The sequence below is a fragment of the Delphinus delphis genome, chromosome 14 (genome assembly GCF_949987515.2).
Source record: "Delphinus delphis chromosome 14, mDelDel1.2, whole genome shotgun sequence".
NCBI lineage: Eukaryota > Metazoa > Chordata > Mammalia > Artiodactyla > Delphinidae > Delphinus > Delphinus delphis.
Window position 1 is genome coordinate 300,045 of NC_082696.1, and position 26,919 is coordinate 326,963.

The following is a 26,919-nucleotide window of genomic DNA, read 5'->3' on the forward strand; positions in this document are numbered from 1 at the left end:
TGGGTATTCGGCTTAAGGGAAACAAGGGGCGGGGCGGAGCTCTTCTGCCTTCCGGCGAGGCCACCCTGTCAGAGTATTTTACGATTGGTTGTTGCTGGATGTAGTAGGCAAGACTGATTTTTAAATGTTGACTGCTTAAACCGACTAGCGATGTGACATTTAGCAAGTTACCAGACCTCTCCGCCTCAGTTTCTTCGTCTGTAGGATGGAGTAATAATAGCACGTGTCCTCTAAGGACTGTGAGATGGATTAAGGAAATGCATGAACAGCGCCTGGCACATGGTAAGCATGTTAGCTATTCTCAAACATGTAGAATGATAAAACAAACAAACAAAAAACACACCTGGTTTACAAATTCGATTATATTTTAATTCTGCTGCTACCATCTTATACAGTATTTTTACATTGGTCACAAAGAGACTATAGGTAGTTGGACCCCAGAGTACCTCTCCTATGGCTCATTTAGGCATAATTACATGTTGTAATGCTTTCCTTTGTACTTCATATAATCAATGAGGTTGTGAGCTCCTTAAGGATAGGAAATGTTTTACAGAATTCTTCTATCCAGGCCAGTACCTGAATAAGTACAATACTTCTCTGTCCATAACCATCAAAGAAAATCCTTTGTTTAAGTATGGGGAAAGTTTTAATTAAAAAAGTACTTTTCAAAAATCTTCTCTGCTTCCAGAATTGCATGTATATATCAGACAGTCCATTCTATATTAGCCAGCTGCTTGTCTGCTTTTTTACATAACATTTTTAAATTGTAAAATATAATATTCATATACAGAAGTACATAAACCCATGTACAGATTAACAGACGGTATTAAATCAAGTAAAGACAACCAGTACTGCCAGCACCACGACCCGTCCCCAGCCACACAGGCCCTTCCTACTTACTGTGTACTCCTAAAGTATATAGTATGTATTCTTTTGCTCAACGTTAGAAGACTCATCCATGTTGATGTGCCTTCGCTCTAGCTGAAGTAGGTTAATTTTTTGCTGTGACACATCCCTCAGTTGCTTTATCCATCCTGCAGTTTATGGACATTTAGCTCATTTCTACTTTGGGGCCGTTAAGAACAAGGTTTTATGAACATTCTTACACGTCTTTCTGGCCAGGGTACATACCTCTGCGTGACACTGCTGGGTCATGATGCGTGTGTATTTAACTATGCCGAGTAATGCCAATCCCTGTTCGAAATATGGCTGTACCAATTTACGCTCCAATAGAGTCTTCGAGCTTCCGTTGCTCCATAGTTTTGCCAATTTCTTTGTAAGGTCAGACCTTAAAATTTTTATCCATCAAGAGTGATTTCGAATGTTTCCTTGGCAGAGAAAGCCTTTACCTCTCTGTCAGCTCTCTTGGAAGAGCGGGCACCGGCTACTCACCGGAAGGTTACGACGCTTGCCTCTAGGACCAATGACCGGCGTGAGACCGAGCGGCCGGAGGCAGCGCCGCGAAGCCGGAAGTGGCGCCATTTCCGGTAGGGGCCGCCATCTCGCCGTGAGACAGCAGGAGCGGAGCAGCGGGATGTTGTCCTCGGTAGCCGCGTACTCGGGCCCGGGGAGAGACCCGGCCATGGAGCCTCACAGCGCCCCGGGCCCTTTGCAGCTGCGCTTTTCGCCCTACGCTTTCAACGGAGGGTAAAGCCCGGAGAGCCGCCGCTTCCTCTTTCTCCCCCCATGTCCCTGCCTAAGGCTGTCGGCATGGCTACCCGGCTTTGCCCCGCCAGCCGCAGGCCTCCCTCTCCGTGGTTGCTCGGTTCGATCTTGTTCCTCAGGGCTTCACCGTACAGGCCGGTCACTGGGTCTCGATGTGGACGGGCAGGTTTGCGTGGACGGGAGGTAGAAATTGATATCTGGGCTCTGCTCTGGAAGAGGTTTAAAAATGGACCTAACCGTTCGTTACTATCTGAACGTGTTTCTCGCGCCAGCAGGCAAGGGGCAGGTTGAGCATCTGAGATGAAAGAGTTAGGATTGATTGGCCGTGTCGTTAGATGTAGTTGTGTCTGTAGCTAAATGAAACTACTTCATCATTTTCTGTTATTTTAAATAGCGGGTAGGATTAGTCGGCCAGACTTAGTTTCATAGATAAGCGTTTATTTTTAAGGGTTAGCGTTAAGTTAAGGAAAAAAAATACTCAGAAGGGGGACCTTTGAATATTGTATTCTTGCGTGTTGCATTCAAGTTGTCTTTTTTTTTTAGTTACCATTTTTACCTTAAATAATACTTTTCCTTGATAGTACACTAAAAGAATCAGGGTTATGGAAAAACACTCTGTTGAGGACTCCTAACAATGAAGAGCTGTATATTTAAGCACTGATTATAGTTTACCGACCAAACTTTGTACTTTAAAATATCCCCACCCAATTGGAACAAACAGATGGTCCTTTAAGGCAACCAGGTTAATTAATCAGGTCCTTATGGATTTGAAATTTTAATGCAGATTTTCGCGGTATGTTGCAAACAGGGTGGAAGGCTATGATTTTAGCCTTGTTTCTGCCACTAAAGAGAATTGTGGTCTTTGGGTACCCCTCAACTTCTTGAACCCAGATTTCCTTGTCTTTCTTAGCTACTCATATTTTGGCGAGGGGAGAATCAAAAGAGAAGCATTTTGTAAACTGAAAGCAGTTATCTTTTTTAATCCTTATGGTGACTGAGTGTTAGATGGTATATGCCTCAATTTTACAAATGAGCCTGGGCCCTTAGAAGTTAATTTTTTTTTGTTTTTTTAAAAATTTATTTATTTATGGCTGTGTTGGGTCTTCGTTTCTGTGCGAGGGCTTTCTCTAGTTGTGGCGAGTGGGAGCCACTCTTCATTGCGGTGCGCGGGCCTCTCACTGTTGCAGCCTCTCTTGTTGCGGAGCACAGGCTCCAGACGCACAGGCTCAGTAGTTGTGGCTCAGGGGCCCAGCTGCTCCGCGGCATGTGGGATCTTCCCAGACCAGGGCTCGAACCCGTGTCCCCTGCATCGGCAGGCAGATTCTCAACCACGGCGCCACCAGGGAAGCGCAGAAGTTAAATTTTTTTAGGCACAGAGCTGGTGTGAAGTTGAGCCGCAGGATTTGAATCCATAGCTGTGTTGCCATGGAGTTCATGTGTGCTTTTACTATTGCACTTCTAAATATCTCCTATGACAGCTAATGAAGTAGTTATACCGCAAAATGCGTTAATAGACCCATTTCACGAGGCAGTTGCAGATTCTATATAAGACTTACAAGGTATTCAGTGTTCATTACTCACTTTTTAACCTTTGTAATCCAGTTACTGCCCTAAAGTTAGTTGCTATGGCTTTTCTCATTATTGAATTACCTTTTCTCAGTCTTCGTTCTTTTTCTTTAATATTTATTCCTGCTGGCTCTTGGGCAGCCTTTGCTTCTACAAAATAAGACTTAGTCCTATGTCTTTCTCTATTCTCACTAAATGTGGTTAAACCCCAATTGATTAGCCTTCACATTTGTCACTGAGTAGTCTCACATGTTTCGTTTATGGGAAGATATTCCCAGATCTGTTTCTCCAGTTCTACCTTTCATGAGCCCCTCGATTCTGGCTTCTTAAATTCAACTTTCCACCTGGATTTTCTGCTTTCACCATAACTTAAGATATTAAAACAAAAAGTAGGGCTTCCCTGGTGGCGCAGTGGTTGGGAGTCCGCCTGCCAATGCAGGGGACACGGGTTCGTGCCCCGGTCTGGGAGGATCCCACATGCCGCGGAGTGGCTGGGCCCGTGAGCCATGGCCACTGGGCCTGCGCTTCCGGAGCCCGTGCTCCACAACGGGAGAGGCCATGGCAGTGAGAGGCCCGCGTACCGCAAAAAAGAAAGCAAAAAGCAAACTAATTATTCCTCTCAATCACTTCTCATTTACACGGCTTATAATTAGGCCATCATGCTGCTTGTCAGAGTTTAAAATCTTGGATGTCAAAATTGGCTCTTCCAGCGTCTAACACATTTTGGTAATTACAAAAACCTGTACAGTTCGTGTGTTTATGTTTTTTGGATATACCTGTTTCTTCCTGTTCACGTTGCTACCTTCCTACTGCATTAGTCTTATTGAAAGAGTTTCCATCCTAATTTCACATATAGTGTTATTGTCACAGTAGTCTTCTTAAAATTCCACTTTGCAAAAGGAACTTTTCTCATTCTGCTCGTATAACCTTTGATTCCTCACAAAAATTCCTAGATCTGTGCTTTTCCATGTGAGATTTTCTGCTGTTGGATCTGTCCATCACATAAGCCTTATGCCACTTCACTTGTATACACAAAAAGGGACACCTGAATAAGTTGTTTGAATGTTTTATTTGAATTATACCAGTTTTCCTTTATTCAGTGTTCATGTTATGTGCAATACCATCCTTTTGTACTTCAGAGTTTTAGTGCCATCCCACCTCGGTAAGAATAATGGCCTAAGTTTTCTGAGCGCTTATGTTCTGTGAGGCACAGTGCAGGTGTTTTATGTGGGTCATGTCTAATTCTCACAGCCACCCTTTAACACAGCAGCTGCTGATATCATCACCTTGAACTTGGATGATTTGTCCAAGGTCACAGAGCTGTTAAGTGGCAGGGGCGGGTTTCGGGTAACTCCAGAGCCCAGGTTCTCAGTGATCATACTCTGCTGCCTCATGCTTACGCCACAAGGATCATAGCTAACACTTTACTGGAGGACCAGTTATGTGTCAGGCACTGGTATGAGGGGTTAACAATTATTAACTCATTTAATCCTCTAACACCCAAATAAGGTAGCTACTGTTATGATCTCTGATACGCATATGAGGACATTGAGGCCTTGAGAAGTTAAGCAACTTACCCACCATCTCATTACCTGCTAAGCAGGAGAGCCAGACTTAGAACCCAGACGGTCTGCTTTTAGGGCTCATGCTCTAGACCTCCACTAAACTGCTAGCATGAGCCACACAGCCACAAAGGGAAAAGTTTGTTCTTTGTTGGTCCATTTTCCAACAGATATTTGGGTGTCTTCCTGAGTGCAAGACATAATATAAAGACTTGGATATAAAGAAATGAAAAACATTAAGCCTTTGGACTTCCCTGGAGGTCCAGTGGTTAAGACTGTGCACTTCCAATGCAGGGGGCAGGGGTTCCATCTTAGTTCCCTGGTGAGGGAACTAAGATCCCACATGCCGCTTGGCGTGGCCAAAAAATAAAAAATACAAAAATAATTTTACGGGGGTGGGGGGGGTGGTGTGATGAATTGGGAGATTGGGATTGACATGTATACACTGATGTGTATAAAATGGTTGACTAATAAGAACCTGCTGTATAAAAAAATAAATTTAAAAAATAAACAGTGGGATAGGTTCTTAAAATGAGCAAATATATATATATTTATACATACGTGCTTATGACTTTTATGTGCAAGAGAATATAAATTTTTAAAAAACAGAAAAAATAAATTTTTAAAAAGAAAAGAAAAACACTAATCCTCTCTTCTCTGAGCTCAGATAGCTTGTGTTGTAGCGCCACTGTCTACACCTAACTGCCCTCCCACCCCCCGGCGGGCAGGGCCATGGCCTTTGGCTGTTTTACAGTATCGGTAGATGTTAATTTTTTGATGACGGTGATAATTTAGTGATTTGTTTCTGTTACCTTCTGCTAAGGAACCTTTGCTCTGATTGAGGCTTGTGTTTTTTACGAAGTACTTAATATTTTTTTCCCAGATGACTTGTAGCCCAGGGATCCTTTCCCCTTATCTTTCCTCTTCCATCTGAATCCTGCACTTGCTTACATCTAGTATATTTTATCCCACTATATGCTGTGGAGCATTCTCATTTTGGGAAAGGTGTTATTACCATCCAGAAGAATTCATTAATTTTCTCTTTTGTCTTTCTTTTCCCCTCAGTACTGTATTGGCAATTGCTGGAGAAGATTTTTCAATTGTTGCTTCTGACACCCGATTGAGTGAGGGGTTTTCAATTCACACACGGGACAGCCCCAAATGTTACAAATTGTAAGTAAATATTTCTAAGGACATATTCTCAGCATCTTGTGATGATTTAATACTGCAGGAGATTTAACTTCTAAATGACTTGTTTCATGAATTTTTTAATTGCCTGTTTGGAGCTTAGCTTGCATTTTTGTTAGGAAATTGTTTTCTAATAATTCAGTATGTAGTCTTCATGATATTTGCCATATCTAGGTACCAACAGTGTTTTTGGTAACTTAAATATTTTTTACTTCAACATCTTATGAAAAATTTCAAATATACGACAAAGGTAGGATAATTTTGTAGTGAACACTCATATACTATCACCTAGATCTTATCAGTATTTTATTATTATTACTTTATCATACATACTTTCATCCTTCTATGCATCCATTAATACGTTGAATTTTTTTCTAATCTGCACCTTAAAAAAGAAGATAACCTGAAACATTCAATTTAACCATATGGTAAGCAGTTGTAGCCATCGTTCACGGTTTTAATGGGGTGCTTATATTTTTTCTAAAACATAAGAAAATAAAGGCATGTGTACAGGGGAAGAAAGTCTGCGTAAGTTACCTAAATGCATCTTGCATGTTAGCAGTGGTTTGTATTTAACATTTTTAGACACAGTTAAAAGTGGTGGTTATGCCTACGTTAGTCCACGAGATGGTCTTAACCTTGAATTGTAGCAGGAGTGGACTGATGAGGTTCGGGTCCTTTGGGTGGGCCTTGCGGTGCTGCAGGGCATGAGCTAGCCCACATCTTAACCTAAAGAACAGTAAGCTTGTCTTCATCTTCCCAGTTCCCTTTCTGTCCACTTCTCTTTTGATACCCCTTTCTCTTCTCTGATTTGTACTGTACCCATGCTATAATTTTTTCTTCTAAGTTGTAACTTTTATAATTTGAAAGTAGTAACGTCATAAATAAAATTTAAATACGTAATTTTATATATATTATCCTTGTGTAAGATTCTGCTCATCTTTATAATGTTCTGTTTTAGTTTGTGTGCTGCCTAAGTGAATACCCATTTTTTTTTTAATGAAATTCTTCAGGTATATAGAGACAGAACGTTAATGTGTTCCTGTCACGCATGTTTTGCACTAGACCATACATGCAGTTGAATTGCCTGCGTGCCTCTGATCCCATGCCCTTTGGGGCTGACCTAGAGCCAAGTCTGCCTCTTCCCCACCTGTTTGAGACTTACATTTCCTCTTTATTCTTTGCATAAAAACGCCTCTTCATTTATGTACCTGGATATTTGGCAAAAGCATTTTGAAGCTCAGATTTTGTCCTACCCTCTTGGTACTGTCAACTCTTCTTAGTAGTATAGGCAGTGAAGCCTTATGGTATACTGGGGGTCTTAGGCTCAGTGCAGTGAGGTTGGGTATAGGGGTGGATCAGGAAATGCTGGTGGTGCCCCTGGAGGTGCCAGTGGTCTCCCCAGCTGGACACGTATGTTTTGTATGAGTCATTCTTATATTTCTGAAAGGAAGGGTATCATGTGGCCTCTGCTGATCATCTCTTGATGAGATTGGTTTGTGTTTCCTTATACATGTCAAGACTTGGGAATTAATTTTTGAGACATAGATGTACCAAGATTTTACCAGTTTCCCTCTGGTGGGCATTTGGGTTGTTTTTGTTTGTTTTGTTTTGGAGAGCCATTAAAATAATACGTATACTTACACACAAGTGAACCCAGAGTATATCTTTGCAAACTTGCATAAGTATATTGACTGGATGAATTTCTGGCAGTGGAATTATTGAGTGAGAATGGTGTGCATTTAAATTTCTACTAGATACTGTCAAACGAGCCTTCTAAAAACTTGCATCAGTGTATCCTCTTTGCCAGTATCTGAGAGTACACATTTCCCACAACATCACCAGCATTAGGCATTATTAGTCTAATAGATTGAAATCATCTCTTATTTAGATTTGAATTTCTGATTGGCATGGAGGTTCTTTTATATGTTTATGGTGACTTATGTCTCTTTTTATGTGACTTTCATATAAGTTACCCATCTTTCCATTGTGTTTTTTTTTAATTGAGGTATAATTGACATATAATAGTTTCAGGTATACAACATAATGATTCTGTATTTGTATATATTGCAAAATGATCACAATTAGTCTGGTTAATATCTGTTACCACACATAGTTACGACATTTGTTTCCCTGTGGTGAGAACTTGTAAGATCTACTCTCTTAGCAACTTTTAAATACGCAACACAGGCTTATGAACTGTAGTCACCATGCTGTGTATTACATCCCCATGAGCCATTGTGCCGTTAATGCTTTTCGTATTTTTAGGAACCCTTTGTAGAATAAGGAAATTAAAATTAGACTTTGGTTGTATGTACTACAAATACATTTCCTTAGTTCTTTTTTTTTTTCTTTTTGGCTGTGCCGAGTGGCTTATGGGATCTCAGTTCCCCGACCAGGGATTGAACCTGGGCAACGGCGCTCTTGGTTCTTTTTTAAAACTTTGTTCATTGTATTTTTATAGAAGTTTTAATTTTTTATGTAATAAAATTTGTAAAGCTTTTTCTGTGTGAACATTGGGTTGTATCATATGTAAATTGGCTTGAGTTGTGAGCTAAACTAGCTGCTCACAACTCAACCTAAGGTTGTAAAAAAATTCAGTCATATTTTCCTTAGTCCATTCATAGTTTCATTTATTCTTTTGAGTGAGATGTTGGGATACAGGACCTCCCAACCCCCCCGCCTCCCCCCAAAAAGAGCTAACTAAATAGTTGTCCCATTACCATTTGGTGAATAATGGGAATGGGAGTTTTCAGTTTAAAATTACCCAAGACATGTCTTCCTCTACTGTCAAACCAACTTAGTTTCCCGAAATGTGGTTTTTTTTTACAGAACAGACAAAACAGTCATTGGATGTAGCGGTTTTCATGGAGACTGTCTTACCCTGACAAAGATTATTGAAGCAAGACTAAAGGTAGATGCCTTTGTATATGTCTGCACTATTGAAAACTAATAACAGTCCTTTAGGTTCTTTTAAGCATATACATCATGACTTGCTCAGAATAGCTGCAGAAGAGCTAGACGTCTAGCAGGTGAAACTAACCTATCCTGGAAATGAAATGATGGTGTTAATGCAGCATCATCAAAGTAGCACAATGTGAAACTACAGCAAGTTCCTTTTGTTAAAATATATGTACGGTATAAAGTAAAGGATTCTCTACGTTTTTTGAGGCAGACTGGGAGGGGTTTCTTCTGAAGACACTCTTCCCTCAGAAATGAAACAAATCAATTTCTGCAGAGGAGGCAAGCTTTTAGACCGAAGCTTGGTCTGGAGCACCGCCAGCTGACATGCTCTCTATATAGCACTGCACTGTTAGCAAGAGCAGGAGAAGAAGGAACAAACCAGCTGTTTGGACCAGAGGCACAACCTGCGCCATTGTTACCTGCCCCTCAACAGGCTTTAGTTGATAGCTAGCTGAGGAAGGAGATTTGATGCAAGGTGGATGAGGGTGGAAGAGACGAAAAGGGTGGTATTCGGAAGAAGTAAGAGAACGAGACAGACTAACCTGTTTTACAGTTTTTAAAGGGCTGACATTGCCTGCATGTCTTTTGTGGAAGCTGGGGAGGCATAAAGAACAAAGGAATGCTGACTTGATGAAAGCAGAGGGCCGTCTGGATTTTGATCATCGCCTGTGCGTATTAGCAGTGTTTGCTGCTAGTAGTTTCAGGGAGAATAGGATAGGTGTAATTTGGACTGTGCTAAAATGGATTTTATCTGTAATAATAACCAGTAACTACTCTCTTCTTAGTTGATAACAGTATAGGGTTGGAGTAGGATTCTCAGTCACCATATGTCAACATTCAGAAGTGTAGCTCTGTTTCTTAATCAGTTACAGCCTGCTGACATTTTTTAAACTGCTGATATTTACAGTGTCAATATTATATGCTGTTAATATTCTTATTTAATTTTGTAGGCTACGTGTCGTAATTTTTAATTTAGTAGTTGGTTAAGTCCAGCTGGTACATGAAAAAGTGAGCCGGGTTGGTCGCATTCTGTTTTGCCTATTTGTGATAACCCTTAAGATTATGTGTGATGTCACTGGAGTATGTAATGAATTTGTTTAACTGATACTTGCTCTTTGAATGTGTAGAAATGATTTCATTTACTATTTATCAATTGTTAACATTTATTTAAAATCTATTTATATTGAAAGCTTTAGTGACATATTTATTGATGTATTTGTATGATTCCTAATGCATATTTTATAAATGGCATTTAGAGGACAAAAATAAACATGACATGGAGAGTTGTTAATAAAATAAAACAAGCAACAGTGAGTTCAACTCAGTGTACAGTCCTTGAAATTTTTCTTTCATATATTATTGTGTAAATGGTGAGGTGAATAAATGTTGGTGCTCGGTTTTGAAATGAAGAATTTTCTTTATAACCGTGGAAAAAATGTTTCTGTACACTGATTTATCCAAGTAGCTCATTTCTCATCTTTCTTCAGTATTTGTCATTGTTTGATTTTATAGTACTTCTTAGGTGTCTCTTTAGAGGTGTTTGCTATGTAGCTGACAAACTGGTGAACTTAAATTTCTTTTATTGGATAATTTGGGATTCCTAAGGATGTAGTAAATCTGAGATTGGCAGTCACTGTATAAGATGCTGTTTGGGATACTTCTGTTCTCCATGGTAGATGCTCTAAGGGTCAAGACCACTGCACTGTATTCACACACAGTAAGGGCGCTGCCCTCGCACCTCACAGGTACCTACTCTGCAAAGAGACGGACTTACGTCTGAGTCTGATCAGGAGTTAGCATAGCAGATATCTTCAGCTTTATGAGCCATTTGGTTTCTGTGGCAACTGTTCAACTCTGCCCTTGTGCAAAAGCAGACAGACAATATGTAATGAATGAACGAGCCTGTGTTCCAATAAAACTTTATAGAAACAAGTGGTGTCTGAATTTGGCCCATGGACTTCCTGACCACTGTCTGTTTGCAGGGTGGAGAGCTGGATTTGGAACATCCTCTCCAGGTCGCCTCATATGCTCTGTTTGTATATATTGCTCTTGAGTTAGCAGTGCCTGGGATAAGGATGGCGTGGGAAGTAGTCTTTAAACCAGAGAGCTGAGGGCAAACTTAGCATTCTTTCCGATAGAAGTGTTTGTAGCCCCCAAAAATGATAGGACATAATAAAGTATTTTATTTTAGTAGTATTGTGTTGTTTGATCATGAAAGAAACAGGTATCCTTTCCCATTTCACCAAGATAGGCTTTCATTCTTTTCAATTTACTGTTCATTGTTCTAGTCTTTAATATATTCTGCCTCTACATGCCTGTTATTTTTGTTAATAATTGCAGATGTACAAACATTCCAATAATAAGGCCATGACGACAGGGGCGATTGCTGCAATGCTGTCTACAATCCTGTATTCTAGGCGCTTTTTCCCCTACTATGTGTACAACATCATCGGGGGACTCGATGAAGAAGGTAGGATGTTTTCTTTCTGGGTGATGAATGGGGTGGCATTTCTTAGATGTGTGTGTGTTTCAAACCAGAGTTGAAAAGAACCGGATACCCTCTTGCCCAGCAACTTCATTTTCTCATAATTAAAGCAGTGAAGAAACTGAAGCTGGGGCTTCCCTGGTGGCGCAGTGGTTGAGAGTCCACCTGCCGATGCAGGGGACAAGGGTTCATGCCCCGGTCCGGGAAGATCCCACATGCTGCAGAGCGGCTGGGCCCGTGAGCCATGGCCACTGAGCCTGCACGTCCGGAGCCTGTGCTCCGCAACGGGAGAGGCCACAACAGGGAGAGGCCTGCGTACCGCCAAAAAAAAAAAAGGAAAGAAAGAAAGAAACTGAAGCTAAAAGGGAAATCAATGATTATCCAGAGACACACAGCAAGTGGTGTATTAAGTGAATGTTGGGCAGTCAGTTGTTTCACTATTTTCTCAAGATCTTGCATGAATTTGATAGTATATTTAGCATTTTAATCTTACAGAAAGAAACCTGACTTGGAGAAGCTTGACCTAGGTATGATTCTAAGTACGACAAACGTACCTCAAAAGGTTTTTATGAAAGTAATGTGTTAAAGAAGTGCATTTCCACCAGTATTTTTGGATAATTTTTAAAATCCCTCTTGGATTTTCTGTCAGAGTCATACCAGGAGGGCCAGTGAAAATCAGCATTGTTACTTGACATTTCCATGCTGTTTTTGATCCAAAGCATGGATCAAAGGGCAGCAGTGTTTTTCACCAGGTCTGATTTGAATTGACTTTTAGTTGCTTCCAGAAATCAAATACAGTCTCCCAGGACAGATCTGTGCTGCCTTTTAGAGTAGTCCAGTGTAAAGAAGTTACAGGAATGTCTTGGGTATCATTGAAACAGTCTATCTTTCTGAGAGGGAAGGTTTCTGGGTAGGATGGAGTCAGGTTCTTCTCATCTCCTCTCGTTTTTACTCCTGTCCGTTCCTGTTCCATGGGTTTTTTCTTTGTTCTCCCTCGCTCTCTCTCTCACCTCTGCCCCTGTATGTGACCTCTGGGAGCATTCTGATCATTTTACCTACCATGGTTTATACGTAGACAAATTAGGTTGACACAGTTTTTTCAGGCTTTCAAACTTGCTTGAAAACTAAGAGAAAATATAAAGCACAGAAATGGTACATAGAAATTAATTACACTTAACCTGGGTAATTAAATTCTAGCCACAGGTTAGCTTGCCTTACCCAGCATGCTGGACACTTCTGGTGCCTTTTTTGACTTCAATTATGTCTGACTTGAATGTCAGGTTAATAAATTCAGATTTTAGCAATGTTAATAATAGCTACCATTGAATTTCAGCAGGCCAGACAACGTCCTTTGAGTTTTTCTGAGCATCAGACTGATTGGAGAAACCTCGTGTGTGCTGAGCTCGTGTGTGGGCAGAGCTAAGGCTTGGATCTGCTTGACTTCACAGCCCTCTTCTTTGATTTCCAGATTACACTCGCTTGCTTTGGTGGTATTCTCAGGCATTTCTAACCTTTTTTCCCCCCTCTAATCTTGTCTGGTTTGATTTGGTTTTATTCCTTAGAGGAATTTGTGTGTGTAGTAAAGCAGTCCTTTGCCGCCTTTTTCTGTTTCCCAGGACAGCCTTCAGCTCTCTCACCCGTGCTTTCCTCTTTCTTGGTTTATTTCCTTGTTTGGTGGTGTGCATCTCTAGAGAAATTTCTGAAGAAAGGAATCAGGAGACCTTTTTGAGTCCTTGTTTTTTGAGTCTTTTCTTTATCCTGGTGTTCTGAAAGGTTCCAGCGAGGCTCCTCGCCCAGAGTCTTGGCTCATTTATTTTGTCTCCTCTACTGTTCTCCTCCTCTCCCAACCCTGCCTCCTCCACAGCCACCTGGGTTATGATCCATAGTTCCTCATTTTTTCCCCTGCATGTTGTCCACCTGTTTATTTTTTTGTTCTGCTCTGAAAATTTCCTCAACTTCAATGCCTCATTCTTTACTGAGCTTTCTATTTTTGCCATCATTAATTTCCAAGAGCTTTTTCTTCTTTGTTAGCTCCTTTATTTTTATTTTAAGTGTCCTGTTACTGCTAGATTTTTTTTGTACTTCTTTGAAGTTTTCTTGTGTTCTCTGCATTTTCTCCAGCTGCTTTTTTTTTTTTTTTTTGCGGTACGCGGGCCTCTCACTGCTGTGGCCTCTCCCGTTGCGGAGCACAGGCTCCGGACGCACAGGCTCAGCAGCCATGGCTCACGGGCCCAGCCGCTCCGCGGCGTGTGGGATCTTCCCAGACCGGGGCACGAACCCATGTCCCCTGCATCGGCAGGCGGACTCTCAACCACTGTGCCACCAGAGAAGCCCCAATTGCTTTTTTTTAATGCATTATTTGATAAGTTTGGAATATGTATACACCCACTGAGACAATTTATTCCTTTTTTAAATTTTTATTTATTTATTTTTATTTTTGGCTGCATTGGGTCTTCGCTGCTGAGCGTGGGCTTTCTCTAGTTGCGGCGAGCGGGGCCCTGCTCTTTTTTTTTTTTTTTGGAGGCCTGCTCTTCATTGTGGTGCGTGGGCTTCTTGTTGTGGCTTCTCTTGTTGTGGAGCACGAGCTCTAGGCGTGCAGGCTTCAGTAGCTGTAGCACTCGGGCTCAGTAGTTGTGGCTCGCGGGCTCTAGAGCGCAGGCTCAGTAGTGGTGGCGCACGGGTTTAGTTGCTCCACGGCGTGTGGGAAGAAATCTTCCCGGGCCAGGGATTGAACCCCTGTACCCTTCATTGGCAGGCAGATTCTTTACTGTGCCACCAGGGAAGCCCTCAGATTGCTTTCTTCATCTTGTTTATTTTTGGCTGCTGCCTTCTACATTGGAGGCTTCCTTCAAATTTCTTTTGAATTTTGGCCGTCCATTTGTGCTGAAGATTGATAATCAAAATCTGGTCATAAAGGTCTGCACTGAAGGAGCACATCAGCTCTCCATTTAACACTTCTGTTTTTGTACCTGCCTTTCGCCCTGTCTATGGTAAGGCCCGGTGCCTCCAAGTCCAGAGCCTCTGCTGAAGTTTTGAGACTTTTTTTTTTTTTTTTGGCTGCGTTGGGTCTTTGTTGTTGTGTGCAGGCTTTCTCTAGTTGCGGCGAGCGGGGGCTACTCTTGGTTGCGGTGTGCGGGCTTCTCATTGCGTTGTCTTCTCTTGTGGCGGAGCATGGGCTGTAGGTGCGTGGGCTTCAGTAGCTGTGGCTTGTGGGCTCTAGAGCGCAGGCTCAGTAGTTGTGGCGCACGGGCTTAGCTGCTCCACGGCATGTGGGATCTTCCCGGACCAGGGATCGAACCCGTGTCCCCTGCATTGGCAGGCGGATTCTTAACCACTGAGCCACCAGGGAAGTCCCTGTTTTGAGATTTTATTTCCTGTCTTTTGTGTTGGTGGAAGTGGGGCTCTGTTCCTATGGAGACCCTCAGGACACTGGGTCAGCAGCTGACTCTAGCACACAGTCGACAGCTATCTACTTTGACCTCTGTGCCCTTACCTCTCCAGCTGCAATCATGCCCTCTTGTAAAAAATTTTCCCCAAGTTAATGAGGGCTTTAGTTTTTCTGTAATGAAAACAATAATGCTTACAGAAGTCAAATAGTACTGGAAGATACAAAGATAAAAGTAGTAATCCCCCAACGCCTGTCCCTAGAGATAATTACTATTCAACTTATAGCGAACATGCTTTTAGACATCTTGGTGTGCATACGTGCTTGTACACTACATAAGTAGGATGTAGTTTATACGTGTTTCTGGGACTGTCCAGTGGATGTATTATCACTGAGGTAGCTTTATGCTGGTGGATAAGGGCATGCATACTGATTCCAGGCTGACATATGGGCTAGGGCGGCACCATAGTTTCCCCACCAGTCCTCTGAGGATTATTTAGGTTGCTTCCAGTTTTCTTAATATAAACAATATGACAACTCCTGTACATACAATTTTGTGTATTTCTCCGACCCAGCTTATCTCCCTGGAAAAAATTCCTAGAAGTCGAGCTTCTGGGTCAGAGAATATCTATATGTTTGCATCCTGCTGACACCATGGGCGTGCCCTTCAGAAACAGTCCTCCTGCACTCCACCAGCAGGGGTGTGAGTACCTTCTTTTGTTTTGGGTTTTTTTGGTTCTGTTTTTGCATCCTAACCAGTCTCAGAATTTTGACACATTCTAGGTCTTTGCCTAGTAAATACTTTGTTGTTTTAATTTATATGTATTTTTTGTTTATAGAGGTTGGGTGTCTTCGTGTTTATTGCCCTTTGCATTTCTTTGGAGACTGACCCATGTGTTAATCTTTGCTTATTCCCTTATTCGCAGGTCAGTCTTTTCTTACTGATTTATAAGAACAACTGTGTTAACCCTGTGTAACGTGTGTGGCAGATGCCGTGCACGAGCGTTCTTGGTCTCTGACCTTTTGGGATGTGTCTTGAGCTATACAGAAGTTCCTGACTTTCATACAAATCTGTCAGTCTTTTCTTTATGGTATTGAGTGTCTTAACTTTGTTAGAAACGCCTTCCCCATCAAAGGTTTACCTGTGTTTTTTTCTAGGACTTGTCTGGTTTTATTTTATTTTTTACTTTGAAATCATCGCACTTTTTAAGAATTATTTTGATGAGGGAAATCACTTTATACTTACAGCCAAGATTCAGGCCTTCTGCACTCATGTTACAGGTGTCTCTTGCTTTTTCTAAGGGAGTCTTTGAAGCTGTGGTCTTGGGTATATTCTACTCTTTTGTTTTCCTCAAAGCTGTGTGTGTGGTTTTCTGAGATTGGTTTACCCTTGGGTAACTCTTTTGAGCCTCATTTTACTTGTGGCCTATTGGCCTCATGAGCGATACAGTTGTTCTTTTGGCTTTATACCTCATAGCGCTTCTTTATGTGTTGAAGTTAGTGGCCTTGCTTGCTGTGACCTTGTTTCTTGTTCTAAGCCTGCTCCCAGCAGAGCACTTCTCCAGGTTCTTTCAGGTGCTGCCTCCTCAGCCGGGTTAGGGTTAGGGTTATATCTCCGTAATTCTGCGGTGGGAAAAATACACACAGCTAATGTTGGCAGTTGTCCATGGTAGTAAGAAGATTGTCCTTATCTCACATCTCCCAGGGTAACTACTGGAGTGTTTCAGTTATGGCATAATGTGTTTTAAAAATCAGTTGTGTCACTTTTAAGTCATACCTTATAAATGATCCGTGATTTCTCACACTTAGAACACAGTTGTTTTAAAAGGCCTTTTTAAAAATTAGTGACATGTATTCTTTGTAATAAACTCAATACCAGAGCATATAAAGTGATTCCCTTCTTTTCTTGTCTGTAATCCCACAAAGATGAATAACTACAGTTTACTTATTAATCTTTCCATATGTTTTTGTGTGTATATGTAAATGTGTGTACAGTTTACTTAATGCCTTTAAACAAAAATAGGACTGTACTCTACATAGCACAGAGCTCCTTATTTTACATTGTCCCATGGATGTGTCCCACAGACCTGTCCTCCTCTTCGTAGTCTGCACATGGCTATGTTGACATATACCATTTTCTGCTAATGGAGTTGGTTGCTTGTAAATTTTTGCTCTGTAAGAGATACAGAAATGATCTTGTACATATTGCTTTGTGTGTTTATGTAAGCATTACTTGTAGGTAAATCTTAATTCTGTAAGTGAAATTATTATTGGGTCATAGGGTACGTACTTTTTCTCTAGTTGCGGCGAGCGGGGGCTACTCTTTGTTGTGGTGCGCGGGCTTCTCATTGCAGTGGCTTCTCTTGTGGCGGAGCACGGGCTCTAGGCACGTGGGCTTCAGTAATTGTGGCTCGCAGGCTCCAGTAATTGTGGCTCGCAGGCTCTAGTGCGCAGGCTCAGTAGTTGTGGCACTCAGGCTTAGTTGCTCTGCGGCATGTGGGATCTTCCTGGAGCAGGGATTGAACCCATGTCCCCTGCATTGGCAGGCAGATTCTTAACCATTGCGCCAGAGAATTCCAGGGAAGTCCCTGGAATTTCTTCTTAATTAAATTGATTTTTTTATGGTGCTGATGCTAAAGAGTGTGCTTACTATTAGTTTACAAGTACACAGTAAATTTTTCATGCTTCTCACATTTAGCACCAGGAAAATCTTACACTTGTGTCTATACTGCAACTACACCAGTTAGATTTTTAGGAATGTTGTGAGGAGTTTGGTGCAGAACTTAGAGCAGGACCTGTGATTGTTAACTAGTGAACCTGTGAGACCACATACATAGTGGGAGCCACGGCGTGGTAATCGGTGATGGTAGCTTGGAAGAGAGCATGACGCTCCTGGGGGCAAACGCCTTAGTGGACAGGAGTGGGCAGGTGGGCCTCCGATTGCATTCTGAGGGGAGGGGAGGGGAAAGGCAGACTGCACTTCTTCTGAAATTTTAGCCAAGTTGATAGTCCATTTTGTATCACATTTTGAGTAGATTTATTTTACCACGATTTGGGAATGTGGTCAAGATGCATCCTTATGGAGACTGTTTTCTTCTTTAAGGGAAGGGAGCTGTGTACAGCTTTGATCCGGTGGGTTCCTACCAGAGAGACTCCTTCAAGGCTGGAGGCTCAGCCAGTGCCATGCTGCAGCCCCTGCTTGACAACCAGGTAATAAGACTGCGTCCAGGGGGCGGTGGCATTAACACAAAGTGCCTCCCCTGCATTCTCTTCACCAGCTTGGGGGAGTGCGGAAGTCAGCGCTTTCTTGTAGTTCGCTGCTGAGTTTGCTGGGCTGATTTGCCCCACCCAGCCTTCTTGTCTCTGTTCCACTGGTTCTCCTGCCGCCCCTCCCTTCCACGGCTCCAGCTTCTTCCCTGTTCTCACGGCTTGGAAGGCGCTTCTGTCTACAGTGGTTGGTCCATGTTTTTGGTTCTCCTCCTGCCATTTTTACCTGCAATCATGAAAATGCATTTCTGCCCCAGTCTCACCGTTTCTGTGTCACCTCGTTTTGTATTCTAATTTCCAAGTATACGTTTAACTTGCCCCCTCTTCTGTCACTGCTGGCTGCATTCAGGCTTGCGTGGCATCTTGCCTGGGTCATTGTGTTTATTTCCAACATCCTTTTTGCCTCCAAGCTTACTTCCCTACTTCATCCTCCTTGCTTGTCTAAAATTCGTTACGTAGTATGTAGTTACTTCTGCTTGTTGCTTATCTGCCTCATCTCCTGTCACTCCATATTCCACTCAGATCTTGAAGTGATGTGCCTTCCCATCTCCATCCCTTTGGAGATACCACAGCCTCCATCTGCAGTGTTACTCCATCCTTGAACTCGTTTATCCTTTAGCACTCCTCTACTTAGATGTATTTTCTGCTGAAGCCTTTCTTTTCTTCTCCCAGGAGATTTAGTTAGGACAGCTTGGGGCTCTCCTGGCTCTATTTTCTTCTTAGTTTCAGTAGATTCTGTAACGATAGTTTGCTTACATATGTTCACGCCTCTGCTGTGTGCTTCTCAAGAGCAGGGCCTTTGTCTCAGTGGATATTGGTCAGGTGTTAGGTATGTGTAATTCAGCCAGGTCTGGAAATATTTCAGTTGAGGGACATTTGACGTCTGTGTGATGTACTCATGTTGAACCCTGAGACGTGTGAAAGCTTTGGGGGAGACTGGACTGCCTTTGTATGGTCACATGATGCCTCATCCAAGGTTTCTGTCCCACCAGGTTGGTTTTAAGAACATGCAGAATGTGGAGCATGTCCCACTGTCCTTGGACAGAGCCATGCGGCTTGTGAAAGATGTCTTCATTTCTGCTGCCGAGAGGGACGTGTACACTGGGGACGCACTGAGGATCTGCATCGTGACCAAGGAGGGCATCAGGGAGGAGACTGTGCCTCTGCGGAAGGACTGAGTTCTGTGCCGTTGTCCTTGATTAGTTCAAAACTGATTAAGTTTGTACCTTGGAACTGTTGGACTGATCTGTTTTATTAAAGAATAAAACCCTGAGCACTTATTTTGTTATGACTTGTTTTCTTCCAGGACAGAACTAGGAAGTAGGGTTTCTTTTTCCTTTCGTTTTCTTCATTCTTCCTGTATTTTTCTGTCATCCAGAGCTATTTTTGTATTTTAAGGATACAAAATCTTTTAGCTTTCATCCATCTGGGAAAGTTCACCGTTTTGATCAGCTTATCGTCTTATGGTAGGTCAGCCCATCTTATGGAGAGTGTTTGGAATTTATTTAGTCCACCCAGCTTGCCTTGAAGGGCAGATTACCTTTAAACCACCTCAATTTTATTAAGACATTAATGGATATAAATAGAATATGTTAAGATTTATCATCCCTGGGATTGTTAAACAGTCTGGAATGGCTGTTTTGGAGGAAAATCTTTAAATCAACCAGAGTAGAAGAAAACTGTAAAAGCAAATAGCCCTTTAAACGGGCTTTAGCCAGAAATCTGGAATAATTTGTATAAACACTTTGGAAATGTTAAAATTGATACCTAAATTTCGATAGAGTGTTTGCTTTAGAGCTAATGTTAAGTGCACTTTGGCTCCATCAAATGGGATGGAGTCAACATTGGATGTGGGAGTAATTTTCTTGATGTCGAACAAGTCGAATTCTGTGCTACGTAGGGGTGTGATTTGCCTCGCGGCCAATTCTGCCGTTGGCCTTCCGTGAGGAATTTAAATGATCAAAACCCCGTAGAGGATACGTATTTTAAAATTTGCTCGAGAAGTATTTGTTGAATACTCTGTCACAGGCACCAAGGATGCAGTGGTGGCATCTCATTCATTTCTCTTAAAACATCACAACTGGAAACTAGACTGTCCCATCCAGAGTGCACATTTGTCGTCTTTATTATTACCAGTTACCCAGAGACACGGAATCAGGAGGATACAGACGGAGATTTATTATTGGTAACTGACTCACATGGTTGTGGAGGCTGAGGCGTCCCATTTCCTGTGGTCTGCAGCCTTGAGACCCAGGAGAGGGGTGGGGCGTGGGTTCCAGTTCGAGTCTGAAGGCCTGAGACCAGGAGAGCCGACGGGGTGAGATCCTGTCCCCCAGGACGAGGGAAGGTGGCAGTCCCAGCTCAACAGGGAGCGAGAATGATTGGGTGATGCCCACCCAAACTGGGGAGGGCAACAACCTCCTCACCCAGAAACCCTCACAGACGCCCGGAAATAATATTTAGCCAAATATCTCGGTACCCTGTCATCCAGTCAAGTCGACATTAAATTAACGGTTATATAAGCTACAGGTGTATTTTACTTCTCATTTCAAAGGATTTTCTGTTGATTTGGGGTTCAGTTTTTCACCACTTAAAGTTATGTATATCGTGCCTAAAATGTTTCTATAAGGTCCTCACCTCCTGAGGTGTCTAGGACCATTTTTCCCCCACCCTCAGGTGCAAATTATTTTAGCATAATATTCCTCTAGACCGTGAACGTGGTCTCATCTGAAGGCCTTGTCCAGAATGTGCTAGATATGGACCCTTCTGGAGCTCCCTCTGACTGCAGTTGCTTGAGTGGCTTTTGTAGGTCATTCAGTCACAAGTGCTCACCTTAAAAAGGCAACCTTTTAGCACTTGGATAGATCGGAGGTGCCGGCCTTTGAGGTCCTGGTTGGAAAGCTGCCATTACGTTGTGACTTTGCTTTACAGATGAGTTGCATTCCCGCCTGTAGCACAGAATTGAAAGAATCTGATAATATTAGAAATTGTTGGGGGAAAGGAGTGCTTACTCTTTGGAGGTATTAGCCATGGCTTTGATTTACACACACACTGAATTGGAATGCTGTGTGGATGTTTGTTTTTTCTTTAATTATCGGAGCAGAAATGCTTTTTTGCAGTCTGCTCGACAGGGCTGCCCAATTGGGGTACCGCTGGCTCAGAGCTGAGCCTGTGACGGGCAGGGGCTACTCCTGCGCCTCTGAGTTTCACACGCAGCCACGTTGCCTGCTCTAATTGCAAAGACAAATCAGGCTGTGAGACAGTGACTTTGCAAGCCTACTTGAGAGGAACATGAACGACTTAGTAGGAAAATCGCCTTTATTACTAAAATATCTCAGTGATTACCCTGATGGGTTTTCCCACTGCTTTTCTGTACCTGTTACCTAGGAGAGCCCTTCAGTAACGTTTTCTGACTCCAGGGTCTACCATTCCCTCTGTTTGTGACTTTCAGGGTGTGACTAGTAGGTCCCCTCTATCAGAATTATGTAGAGCGCTTGTTAAAAATGAATTCCTGGGCCCACCCCGGACGTGTTGTCCTGGTTTCTGGACTAGGCCATGAAAATTTGCCTTAGGAAACAAACACCCAATCTGAAAACTCCCGTAACTCTTCAGGCAGGCCCAATCAGAGGAACAACCCTTAGGAGACATATAATGAAGGCTTGATTACAGGCTTGACCTTGTGCCGTTAAGAGGGGCCGGTTAGACGTGTGTGTGCGTGGTGCCAGAGCCTAGTCTACAGTGCAGCCTAGGCTGTTGGGAAGGGACAGTGGGTGTGAAGGGAACACACGGCCAGTCTGGAAACTATGAACTGGGGCGTGAGGACATTCTCAGCAGCCCCACTACCCGCAGAGATGGCTACAAGGGCTGAGCTAAACTCTCACCCGGCACAGCAGTCGGGAGAAGCTAGAGGGACGCTGGCAGGAGCTGAAGGCACCACCACGCCCACCAGATGGGCACGAAAGGAAGACGGATGCTGCCTCACGTCGCCGGCCAGCCCTCCTCCTGAGTCGGCAGCAGCAGGGCACGCCTAAACGCGGGAAGTACATTCCCTGCAGAGGAGGCGGCAACTATGTCCGTGGGCAATTTGGACTATGGGCGGCCTGAGGGCATGGAGAGCGGGGGGGGGGGGGGGGGGGGGGGGGGGTGCGGCGCGCAAGAACCTCCTCCTACCGTTCTGCTGGTTAGGCCAGAGGGCATGAGAGCTGTCTGTTAACATCCAGGCCGGTTTACTCTCTTGGACGGGGAGGGGCTCACGGTGTGTCTGTAGTGACTCTGGACACGTCCAGACAGGAGGAGGCCCTGACCACCACGGCCACATCACCCTCTCTGAGCAGGTGCCCGGTGTCTCTGTCCTGAAGGCATCTGTTCTCCTCTCTCCTCTAGCATGAGATTAGCTGCCCATGTGGCTCTCCCTGGTCTGAGTGCCTCCTTGGAGTGTGTAATCATCTTTGAAACATGTTTTTTCTGTAATAGGAAAATCTTTTCAAAAAACAGCCGGGGAAAACAAAAAGCAACAAAAAACCACCATGGGGTATGAATTGATATCCATAGGGCTGACTTAGAAAGTACAGGTGACCTGGAGTGTGGTCTCACACACTGTCCTCAGGCAGACCCACAACCTGTGCCCCTTCTGCAGTGAGATGCTGCTGGAGGGGCCCAGCTAGAAGCTGTGGGTTTGGAGGAGGAGTTGGCTGCGGTCCAGGGAGGCCATCGGACCCTCACTCTTAACGGACGTCAGATCTGTGGCCACTCTCCCCGCGGCCACTTGGTGGCAGTGTTGTCTCATTCGGCTGGCCGTCCTGCAGCTGGGGACCTGGTGTTCGGTAAGGAAGCATGTTGCTGGCCCAAGTTCTGCCAGTGCAGACTGCTGGGCTCCTGTGAGAGCCCTGAGCCTGGTGGTAAGTCCTGTTTGGTGACCTGGAAGGAGGGTTGCCTTGCTATGCGCTAAATCCCCTCATCTTCATATCAAAGTGGAAAGAACAGGAGATAAACGCAGAAGAATTGGTAGTAATCGATACCGGCAGAGATCAACCGAAAAGTTGGTAGGTAGTTATCTATACTGGAGGTCCTGTGTATGTGTATGGGTGGGAGGGGAGAGAGGGAGAAAGAGAAAGGGGGGAGAAAAACATCAGAACACAGTATTTCTGTGGAAATGGGGAAATGGACGGGGTTTGCTCAGGTAGATGACTGGCGGCAGGACTGAAATTAAGACAGTATTTGTTTTATGCTACTGCTCTCTCTCTCTGGGTTTTCTTTGTTTTCTGCTACCAGTAAATCCTTTTACTTCTTGAACTTCAGTATGTTCCTTTCAAATGAAATGTGATGTTATGATGCTCTAAGGACCCAAGGCTACAAACGCCGCTGAGATTCGTGGGTGAAGATTTTGTGTAGGCGCTCATGGTAGAAAGTGGCCACAAAGTCATGAGCACAGTGTCCATTTAATGAAGTTCTAAATCCCAGTGAGTGGGCTGCTTACTTCAAGTAGTAACTACACCCCCAAGAAAACACAAGAAAAGACTTGCTTTTCTTGCATTTAACTTAATGCCTTTTGATTTAATAGGAGTTGGCTTCTACTGATTTCCTGTGCCGCTGGCAAGGGGTACATGTGTCTTCCTTATATATCACAGGTAATTTTGCCTTTCTTCTCCTTTGCTCAGAAGAGAGATCTGGTAACCCCAAGGCTGACCTGCCCTAACTGGAAAAAGTTTAAAAAGGAAAAAGGAAAGCTTGCCATTATAATGACCACATTTTCTAAGCCAAAGGTTGAAACATGCTGTAATATACGGCCTGACCAAACATTTCAATTCAAGGCTGTCTTTCAAATATTAACACTTGTAATCGACTTGTTAAGAGTACCTGTTTAGTTTTGGTTTTCTTTCCTAACATTTATTTTTAACTATTTCAAAACCTGCACCTGGATTCTGTTTTCTCCCCGTTTTGATAATCTCATTTACTTTTTGAATTGACTGTTCAGAGCCATGAGGCTGGCCTAGAGGGTGAAGACGCTGCTGGTCCGTTTGTGACGACGTTGCTGTTTTTCCTCTTCATTTAGGATGCTAAGAACATCCACCTACAAACCCTGAAATGTTGGCTAGCGTCTCAGGAGGTCATCTTGGACTGTACGAACTCTGTTATCACTGCTTCCTGGGAGGGGTGCAGTGCACGGATCTCTGGAAGCTTGTAGGCTTGGCGAAGGCCTCCCGGAGAACTGCCAACCACCCCGCTCCCAGGCTCTGAGGCTCTGGAAGCCTTAAATGTCATAGAACATTTCCCATTTGTAGGATCCTTGTGAAACTTCTCAGAGGGAAGGGGAAGGTGTGAACAGGGAGAAAGACACAGGGTCAGGGACAGGAGACCCTGGGTAATGTCAAAGAGCCAGGGTGGTTGGTCATATTCCTTTCTGCAGGCTCTGAAAAGAGTATGAACCATGTGAGCTGGGACTTGAGAACAAAGAAAAGCCAGGGGTTTGAGGATCTTGGGGATGAGTTTGCAAGGCTCATTTGTTCCCCCAAATACCAGCTGAGCACCATCTCCGTGCCAGGCCTGAACAGACACCAGTCCTCTGGAGCTCATCTTATGTTGGGGGAAGGGAGACAGTCAACACAGAGGAATATAGGTTCTAGAGGGAGCAGAGCAGAAGGGAGACTGTGCTGGCGATTCTTCCTGAGAAAGAAGCCAAGCACTTAGTGACTCTTGTGTTGTGCCTCAGAGGGAGGCTGGGATCCTAACACGAAGGTCATGTGTTGAAGCCTCAGCTTCTTCTTGTGCGGTGTACGGTTCCCTTTGAGAAAAGCACTGGGACTCGGCCCATGTGGGCTGTTGCTAGTGGGGGTCCTGACATGAAGCACATCTAGATAAATAAAAACCTCGTCCAGACGGTGTTTCTGTTTTAAGTTCCTTAAAAACTAACAATTGGGAATGATTGAGCAATTTATGAAATACTGACTACCTAGGAACTCTGCAGCCCTTAAAAGTAGTGCCCGTGAAGCCCTTGTGGTAACACTGCAGAATATTAGGGCAGAACATTACATGAAATCCACAGAATGAAAATTGTCTGTGCGCCATGACCAAAGGTATGTGAAAACATGAATATAATAATGCAGAAGAAAAGACGTCCAAATTAATACAGTGGAGTGGCCCAATATGGGTGGTTTTCCTTATTTTATAGGCCTCCATAATGATACTTTGTCATTAAAAAAAGTTTTAGGTAAAGTTTTGTAAATTTAGAATTCTTCATTTAATAACTCCTCTTCCATTTTTGCCAACCTCCTCACAATATTTTATTTTGAGTGTGGATGCAATCTAGTAATCAGCTAACTTAATGAGAAAAATCCAACTGGTAATTTGGTTTGAGTTGGTAAAAAATTAGGTTGTTTGACAGAGTATCTCACTTTTAACCAGCCATGTTGACATCAAGAGATATACCTGATCATTTCCTAATTATTAACTAATAAAAACTATTGTTTTCATGGTGCTATTTTCATAAGCCACAAATATTTTGGGGGTGGGTAGGTGGCGCAAGGATGGGGCTAACTGCAGAGCGCACGCCTGCTGTACTTCAGGACTGTTGGGCAGTTAGGCAACGGCATGGCCAGAACACTAGTCTTGCTTATCTGTCGAATTATGAAACGAATTATGAAAACCCTAGCCTTTTCAGAAAGAGGTGTACAAAGTCTCTGGGTCGTCTGGAGAGAATCACAGAGAATTCTGACTTCCCTCAGGCTTCATGAAGGTGAAAGGAATTTTAACCTTTAGCAAACATTACAAAATTCTAACAAAGAAAATGATATTGAAGGGTGTAGAGTTTCCCTCAAAAAGACACGCTAATAAATGCTTAGAGCCAGTATGTCCCCCACAAAACAATTAAAGAAAAACTCCAGGGAAAATCACCAGCGCCTTTTTTATTCCATTGGAAGTTTGGAGTAATGTCAAATATCAACACTTCAAAACCAAGAAAAAAACACATTCTTTCTTACAGTTTTCACAGATTGGAGGGAAACAAATTACTGGTCAAAACTTATCAGGAGGGCTTCCCTGGTGGCACAGTGGTTGAGAGTCCGCCTTCCGATGCAGGGGACACGGGTTCGTGCCCTGGTCCGGGAGGATCCCATGTGCCGCGGGAGCGGCTGGGCCCGTGAGCCATGGCCGCTGAGCCTGCGCGTCCGGAGCCTGTGCTCCGCAACGGGAGAGGCCACAACAGTGAGAGGCCCGTGTACTGCAAAAAAAAAAAAAAAACTTATCAGGAAGTTTGGTGTAGTTTTGAGGGGCATTTTAACTTTCTCTTCTCCCCTTACTAACTTTGTCTTGTCCCGTGTCCCTCGTAATTCTATGAGAAAAATCCGTATGGGATTTTACACTGGAGAGAACTTTAACATGAGATCTTCATTTGCTCAAAATTTACAGCCAGTTTTGAGCCCTCCTGATACTTCAGTGCCTCCTGTTCTGTATCTTCTATTAAATAGAAGAAAGAAATCTTCTATTTGATTCTAAAGAATCTATTTGATGTGAAGAAATCAGATGAAAATCCTATAACATCATCTGTAAATATTTCAACCCTCTAAAAGATAATGATCATATTTTAAAATATAATCACAATTTCATAATCATACTTTAAAAGATTAACTCTAATTTCTCAACGAAATATCCAGTCTATGTTCAAATTGTCTCGATTGTCTCACAAATGTCTATTTACAGTTCATTCAAACCTGGAGCCAAATAAATCAATCTCTCTCTTCAGTCTCCCTCTCTCTCGCCAGTCTCTCTCTCTGTTTTAATCTCTTTCAATCTCTTGAAACTCAAAGGTCAAAGAAGCCAGGTGCTTTGTACTGCAGAGTTTC

General features: G+C 43.2%; 1 protein-coding gene across 1 annotated transcript; it reads left to right on the top strand.

Annotated features, from left to right (window-relative positions):
* Window positions 1-246: 246 nt before the first annotated feature.
* On the top strand, window positions 247-19,362 carry PSMB1 (proteasome 20S subunit beta 1). The gene is made up of 7 exons (XM_060029599.2): window positions 247-282; window positions 1,337-1,647; window positions 5,859-5,966; window positions 8,814-8,895; window positions 11,286-11,415; window positions 17,919-18,025; window positions 19,075-19,362. The coding sequence occupies exons 1-7, from the start codon at window positions 262-264 to the stop codon at window positions 19,258-19,260; spliced, it is 945 nt and encodes a 314-aa protein (XP_059885582.2). The 5' UTR covers window positions 247-261; the 3' UTR covers window positions 19,261-19,362.
* Window positions 19,363-26,919: the final 7,557 nt, after the last annotated feature.

Excerpts from the sequence above, each read along its gene's own strand:
- PSMB1 (XM_060029599.2), top strand. The coding sequence starts at position 262 with ATGAACAGCGCCTGGCACATG. Across the intron at positions 1,648-5,858 it reads CCCTACGCTTTCAACGGAGG|TACTGTATTGGCAATTGCTG; the intron begins GTAAAGCCCGGA and ends TTTTCCCCTCAG. Across the intron at positions 11,416-17,918 it reads CGGGGGACTCGATGAAGAAG|GGAAGGGAGCTGTGTACAGC; the intron begins GTAGGATGTTTT and ends TTCTTCTTTAAG.